The sequence below is a fragment of the Drosophila serrata genome, unplaced genomic scaffold, assembly GCF_035046125.1.
Source record: "Drosophila serrata isolate PLE 108 unplaced genomic scaffold, ASM3504612v1 contig_49, whole genome shotgun sequence".
NCBI lineage: Eukaryota > Metazoa > Arthropoda > Insecta > Diptera > Drosophilidae > Drosophila > Drosophila serrata.
In genome coordinates, this window is record NW_028256947.1 from 217906 (window position 1) to 225822 (window position 7917).

The 7917-nt window shown below is 35.8% G+C and overlaps 2 protein-coding genes across 2 annotated transcripts; one reads left to right on the forward strand and one right to left on the reverse strand.

Annotated features, from left to right (window-relative positions):
• Positions 1 to 882: 882 nt before the first annotated feature.
• LOC147644960 (troponin C, isoallergen Bla g 6.0201-like) lies at positions 883 to 4693 on the forward strand. Its single transcript, XM_086836787.1, has 5 exons — positions 883 to 912; positions 2084 to 2218; positions 3944 to 3995; positions 4044 to 4442; positions 4500 to 4693. The coding sequence occupies exons 1-5, from the start codon at positions 883 to 885 to the stop codon at positions 4568 to 4570; spliced, it is 687 nt and encodes a 228-aa protein (XP_086692913.1). The 3' UTR covers positions 4571 to 4693.
• Positions 4694 to 4969: 276 nt separating this feature from the next.
• LOC147644961 (uncharacterized) lies at positions 4970 to 6575 on the reverse strand. Its single transcript, XM_086836756.1, has 2 exons — positions 5829 to 6575; positions 4970 to 5750 (listed from the first exon to the last, which is right to left on the reverse strand). Exons 1-2 carry the CDS (start codon positions 6072 to 6074, stop codon positions 4986 to 4988), a joined length of 1011 nt encoding a protein of 336 aa, XP_086692882.1. The 5' UTR covers positions 6075 to 6575; the 3' UTR covers positions 4970 to 4985.
• Between the last annotated feature and the right edge of the window lie 1342 nt (positions 6576 to 7917).

Sequence of the window (7917 nt, forward strand, 5' to 3'; positions counted from 1 at the left end):
ACACTAAGGTATATATGATTTAGTGTTTCTACTCGGTTCGAAGAAATTTAGCTGACCTAACAAGATAAGGTTATAAATAAAGGTAGTGCCTAACATAATTCTACGGTTGGCTAAGGATGGTAAGTTAATAAAGAGTCTATATAATGACAAAATTTGTTTTGAATCTTAATTTAAACATCGTATATCGAAAGACCTTTTTTCGTTTACTATGGAGGCCGTACTGAGAATCGTCGAACCACCGATTAATAAATCGAATCACACTCCGGACTTTTTTCACCATGGACGAATGTGATCGATAAAGTCAAGTTTAGAATTGGGAAGTTTCAAGATTGGGAAGGACACGAGAGAGATTCATTAGCTTGCAACAAGAACCGTTTAAATTTAATAAGTTTACATTAAAATCTGTTTGTAAATCCGACTGGCAAGCGACGTCTTTATATTGCACGCAAAGCTTGACGTCTTCCGCGTATATAAGTGCTATAGAGTTGGTCAGAACTTTGGTCAGGTTGTTGTCTTTCAATCAGATAACTTGAGATTCATTTATAAGATCATCCGGAAAACCCATAAAATCGATTTTTCAAACAAAAAGTATATAAGTAGCAGATTTAAATGCTTAACTGAATTCAGTATAAGTGACATCTGTTTGAATTTTATTATGGGAGCCCATTATAACCAAAAGATTTGTTGTTGTAAATCTTTGCTTAATAAATCCCTTTTTTCTTTAAGAAAAAAACTGACCTACAAAGATGCAGAAAAGGTGGGCAAATTAATTTTTCAAAAGCTTTTGGGATACCCGATAACTTAAAGATTCCTCTATAACTGTTGGAATCCAATTTGCTACCTTTTATGTGGAGAGGAATAATAAACGATTCCTCCCGAATAATGGGAAAGTGTGAGGTCTCTAAGGATAAGGTAAACAATTTCAGATGGGGATAGCACAGGGCGTTAACACAATACCTGATGAAGATCTATAAGAAGAGAGCTTTTGATTAGGGTAGGACAGAAAATTAAGTTCGATTTGGGAATCACGTAGGAATAAGTCTGATGTAAATTCGAAGAGTTTGAATAAGTTGTTGGAAAAAACTGCGAAACTACATAGATCGGCTATTGCCTGATCATTATTTGCGTTAGTATTTTCAAATGATAGCAAGGAAGGATTTGTTTCAGGCTTACGTTTAGTGTTAACAAAATTATAAAACTGTTTTGGGTCCTGGACCCTACAACGAGTTAAATAGTTTTTACCGGTGAATTTAAATTAAGCATACAGCCTAGATTTTTTTATTTTTAAGTCGGCTTAACTCTTTGGTAAACCATGGCGGTTTATTTGAGATTGGCGGATAGTATAACGGAACACTTTCAGTAAAAAATAAATTCATGGCATTGTAAAAAATATCCACGGCAATGTCCACATACAAAAGAGTTTTAGCTCTTCCTCAAAATCTGAAAGGTAGATTTACTCCCTTAGCAACAGCCTCTGCCCGGAGAGAACTGATAGTACCTGGCAAGTTGCCATTACCCACCAAATGGAACTCCCTGTGCCACATGTAAGCCTACAGGAGGTTAAAGAGGACATTAAAAATCTAAATTCCAAATTGACAACGGTGTTGCAAAAACTCTTTATCTTAGAGCACTGCTATCCTTATACTCATCTTCAATGCATTCCTGAGGTTTTCCGAAGGCTTGGAAGAGTGCTTGCATTGTAATGATCCTTAACATGGCAAATAACCCGAGGACCTCAACAGTTATCGGCCTATTAGCCTCCTTTCCACATTTGGTAAGCATCCTTAGGAGATTACTTCAGTCTCCGAAGGCCTTAACTCTCTTTAAAAATTCAATTTGAGTTCAGACTCAGGCGCGGCAACCGTGATCAGTTTTACTGTGTAGTTGAGTAAGTACTCGAGGGGTTTCACTGTAAGCAATAGACATACAGCAGGCATTTGATAGGGTGTGACAAGCAGGGCCACTTTGCAAGCTCAAGCCGTTAATTAACCCGGAACTATTAGAAATGGTTTGGAGCTTTTTCTCTGACAGGACATTTAGTGTGGTCCATGATGTAACCCTATCCTCTCAAAGGTTGATTTAGTCTAGAGTTCCCCAAAGAATCGTGCTGGGACCGACGTTGTACAGCTTGTTTACCCACGATGTGCCGAAGTCCATGCGACAGCAGCAGAATCCAATGCTGGCCACACTTGTTGACGATACAGCAATTCTCTCTTGTGTAAGAATTGGGCCTGTCGCTGGAACATATCCATTAACCCGGCAAAGTGTGCTGTAGTGACGCACTCTCTCAGAAACGAGTCGTGCCCTGACTTTTTCCTGCATGGAGAGCTTCTTGAGCAGATCAGAGAATATAACTGGAACTCACTTTTGACACCTGATTAACCTTCGCCAAGATTACAAGTACAGTTGGCTGGTGAAGGCAAAATAATATACAAGTCCATCCTTGCACCCACTTGGAGATACGGAATTCAAGTTTATGCTGTTGCGAACAAAACTAATCTGAATCGCAAGTTCCTGCGGAGAATTCCTGGTGCTGTGCGGTTCATCCGTAACATAGACATAGCAAGAAATGTTAAAGTTCCCTTGATTGGAGTCATAATCAATGCGCAAGCCAAACATTATTGGAATAAGCTCATGTCACACCCAAATATCCTTGCCAAAGGATTTGCATCTCGGCGGACTTGGCAAAAAGTTAAAAGAATTCATCCCTCGGACCTTCCAAGGAGAAAGATTTATTAAGCACTATTTAAAGCCCCTGCCACTTCCTACACCCAATTAAATCACTTTAACACTTACACTTTTGTAAATTTCCAATAAACTTTTCCCCACACTATTGTTTAAGTTTCTACATTATAGTAAAAAATACAGTAATAAATATTTCCAAACTTCAAAAAAAAAAAATATAGTGATTATTTAAATATTTATTAATAAATAATTTTTCTACTTGTTTACATAAATTATAATGTTGCTACAATAAATTGGTTTCTTTTAATATAATTTAAAATATTTGAATACATACTATTTACTTATACTTTATATAGAAAAATGTATCTTTAGTCGAACAAAAACAAAATCAAGTGCAGACAATTTCGTATATATTTATATTTTTAGCCTTACATTTATTTTATATTTATATTTTTTATAATTTCGTTTGTAATTATAAATTATTTTCTTCTTTTTAGTTCTGTTATTTATAAAAGCGTGTTTTTTTAGTTTTTTTAAACTATTATTTATTTTCTATTTTTAGTGTGGGTACCTATAAACGCGTGTTTTTTAAATTTTCTAAGCTATCAGTTATTTTTCGTATTTTAGTTCGATTTATCAATAATCAATTTTTGCGGACATGTAATTATGAAATATCTTACGAACTATTCGTAATCTCATTATTTCATGATGCGCAGATCCCGCGCTAGCTCTGTCTCTCTTACTTCTTTTCGGAGGATCTATATAAGAATTTATCAATTCTGACGATCTTATAAGGATAATGAAATTTTTTTTATCAAATTATTGCATTGTCATCGATCACCCTTTACAGTTAGTTGCCTAATTATTCTATTTAACTAAAATGGTGGATTTTCCATTATTACACTTCTATCTTTATTTAACTTTATTCATTTAAATTAAATGTTGAATTTTATTTTAATTTTTGTTTTACCAATTATAAATGTTAATGTAAATTATATATATCATAAAGCTCCCAAAGGAACAATCGTGTAGTGAACAATTTAAACTGTAAATTTAAAACTGTAACTGTAAGGCAGTAAATATAATAATTGTAGGTGAATTTTATAAAACTAGACATTCCTTCATTGCTTTTATAACATAAAGATACTAAATTAATATTGTATTGTATTGTATATTGTATAATAATCGAATTGCAATCTACAAGGATATACAAACTTCGGCGTGCCGTAGTTAGCTTCCTTTCTTGTTTGCTTTATAGTTTATTTACATATTACAGGCTGACGGCGAATATGACAAAGAGCAACTGAGAAGTGAGTATCTACATGGTATTTTTCAATAATCAAACCGTTATTTTGCAGTTCTTCGTAATGCTTTTAAGGCTTTTGATCATGATGGAGCAGGTTTTATTGAACATGCAGATGTGTCAAGCATTCTTGAAATCTTAGGCCAGAAACTAGAACCGCCAGCTGTGAAGGCACTTATTAAGGAGGTAGACAAAGGATCAACTGGTAAATTGGACTTTAGCCAGTTCTGTAAGTTGGCTGCTCGTTTTATCGAAGTCGAGGAAGACGTAGGAGCACTTCAAAATGAATTGAAAGAGGCCTTCCGTGTTTACGATAAGGAAGGAAAAGGTTATCTAACAGTTGCCACATTGCGGAGCATTCTTCACGAATTGGACGATAAAATCTCTAATCAAGACTTGGATAGTATTATAGAGGAAATTGATGCTGATGGTTCAGGAACAGTTGATTTTGATGGTAAAACAATTCATTTTTTCATTAAAAAAAATGTTAAAAATATGTTTTATTTTTCAGAATTTATGCAAGTGATGACAGGTAATATATATAAATACGTGATTGAATATATTTTAAGAGTATATACTTAAAATTTTTTTTAATAGATTACTTATATTCTTTTGGCTTAATTGTATACCCTTTAAGGATATTAAAATTTTAGTCTGAAGTTTGCAAACACAGTAAAGAAGTCATTTCCGATACCATAAAGTATATATATTCTTGAATTATTATATATTACTAGCTGTACCCTGCCACGTTTCTCTGTGGCATATTATGGTTAAGAGGGCACTTCTGAATACATCAAGGTTCTGGCAAAATCATCTTCCTGGCATAAGGTGAAGAAGGCAGTCAGAGTTGTCGCTGGCCGATTCAGGACTCTTTCTTGCACATTTTTTTCTGTGAAATAGACACGTTGACCGTTGGACTGCCACGTTTCTCTGTGGCATATTGTGGTTGAACGCATAAGAAATAAGTCAAACAAAAAATAATCATTTTCAAATTAATTTAATTCTGTAATACTTGTTGGTATACAATATTCTTTGTTTCTCCATTCTCCGCGTAAATATAAAGACTTTTTGGTTTTCCGACTCGTGAACACGCAACATATAATTGTCCGTGTGAAAAACAATCTTCATCCAAATCCAGACCACACAACTCCAGAGATTGACCTTGAGCTTTATTTATGGTCATTGCAAACGCCAAACGAATGGGAAACTGCAATCTCTTGAACTGGAACGGTGTATCTGTCGGGATCATAGGAATCCTAGGAATGAGGACATCTTCACCTTTGAAAGGACCCGTTATGATCGTTGCTTCTACTATGTTGTTCATCAATTTCTTGACTGCGAGTCGCGTACCGTTGCAGAGTTTCGGCTGATTTATATTCCGGAGCATGATAATCGGCACACCTATTTTTAATTTCAATATGTGTGGTGGCATTCCAGGCAGATCAAGTGAGTTTAGAAATTCGGTAGGGTAATTAACTGCTTCCTCTGCTTCCACAACGGTATCTATCGACTTATATGTAATTTCGTCAGTTTCTATGCTTTTTTGGATTACATGATTGAGCTGGTAGACATCTTTGTTCTTGGCAGCGAGAATCGCTCGTCCACTGAGCCAATCGTGGTTCCTATAATTTATTCGGATATTGGGGAACACTTTTTGGATAAGTTCTTCCTTCGATGTAACTAAATTACAGAAATTCCCGGGCAATACTATTTTTCTCGACGTCTCATTGACTGGCAGCTTTCCGTTCCCAATGTCCAGTAGCTGTCGTGAGAATACGTCGGCTGAGTCATTGTTCTGTAACTGGACACGCATATTCGTCTTCAACTGTAATGTACGTACATGTTTCCACAATATAGAATATTTCAGGCAAGCATTTATCTCGTCAGCTGGTGTCGATCGGGAAATCACAGGCAACGTTTGTCTGAAATCCCCTGCGAGCAATATTAACGCGTTCCCATGCATTGCTCTCAGCCGCTCAGTCTCTCGGAAGGAGGCCCGTTCTTCGTCAGTCATATTCGTAAGCTTACGTCTTTTTGCTTCTGTATTGCGAATACAACGACCCAATCTCGACTTTTTTGGTGGCATGACTTCGTTTCTTACTGAACCTGAACAAAAAATAAAATTTTTATCTCCAATTTCTTCTTTCAATATGTTTTTAATGTTTGACAGGAAATGCTTTGATTTGCCTGTAGAGGGCGCAGTAGTAGGGGCACGGGGAAACGCTAAAAAAATATATATATTCGCAACCGCAGATAAGCTATCAACATCAAAAGTAGTCAATAACCGAGCTGGAACCTCAACGCATGTTCTCTAAAAATTTGGGCTTAAACGGTTCAGAACTTTTCAAGTTTCTTCTTTCAATATGTTTTGAATGTTTGACAGGAAATGCTTTGATTCAGCTGGCTGCCTGTAGATGGCGCAGCAGTAGGGGCACTTGGAAACGCTAAAAAAATAGATATATGCACTACCCCTAACATTTAGGGGGATGAAAAATAGATGTTGGCCGATTCTCATAGATACCGGATAAGCACAAAAAATTTCATCAAAATCGGTCAAGCCGTTTCGGAGGAGTATGGCAACGAAAACTGTGACACGAGAATTTTATATATTAGATATGAGAACAAAAATTATAACTTTGCTGGTTTTAAAAAAATTTTCCTCTATTTTAACATGCATACTATATCATATAGCTGCGTGATATATCTTTAGATATACACTGTAAATGTAAAACTGTAGATATAATATGTATTGGTGAAAGAAATGGTAGAAGGCATTTCTTCATTGTTCTTTAACATAATTGAAAATTCAATAAAAATACCGCAAGACTTTTTTGACAACCTAATATAAATCATATTGTTTTAGTTCCTAGTGATCGAAGTATATAAACTTCTGCATGCTGAAGTTAGCTTCCTTTCTTGTTTATATTTGTAATAGTCAATAAAGATTATTTGTTAGCTTACTCCCGCATTGGAGACACCGACGTGATATTTTTAAATGCGAAAACCGTGTGGAGATCGCACCAATCCGGCAAATATATTTACTACAGGTGGAACGCCAGGGATTATAATTTGATTTGTATTTTAAAATATGAGAACGCCCTAACGGGGGAATAAACGACGCTATTGGCTCAGCAGTCATACCAACTACTGCAACAGCAGCGGACACCCTAAATATTATTGCAACCTCATGTTGGAATACAAACTCCAACCTCATTTTTGCCTTTATATTTGTGCCGGACTCTGGATCATATGCTTCTCGCTAGAGTTTTAAAGAAGATAGCAAGCAAGAATTGCTTTCCGAGGGGTTGCGTCTTGTTGTGGAGATGGCACAAAACGAACTCAAAAATCTCGCGGAAAATCTGAGGGCTCTTTAATTTTGACCCCAGAGAGTCCCGTAAATCCTCCATCCCAGGGTGTCAGGTCCAGAATGCCGGGCGATAACAGCACGGGAGATAATCAGTGTGCCTTGCTATAAGCTCTTATAATAGTCCTACATAATAGACATTTACTTGTTTCTCGACTGTCCCCTGCTCAAATATCGTCTATTCCCGATCCAAAAAACTAACTCCCTAGGTATTTCCTATCAGAATGCCAGAATCATACGTAGTAAGCATATATTCTGAAAGTCTTTCGTTTACTTCTATATAGAATATATCTGACCGTCCTGACGAAATAAAATTTGCTTATGCTCGTCTATGGAACATCATCCACAAAACCAGTTTATTTTTAAGAATTCAAAACAACCTCAGTGTTTGAGCTTTAATAGTAACATTGATAAAATAAGTAAATTTCTGACTTAATCTAAAAGACAAAATAAAAAATTAAATGCTTTACGACCACACATTCGTTTTGCAATATGAAGCTAAATTTTTTATTCAAACGACAATGGCGCTCTCCCTGCTCTCACAAATTTCAGAGCGTAAAAATCT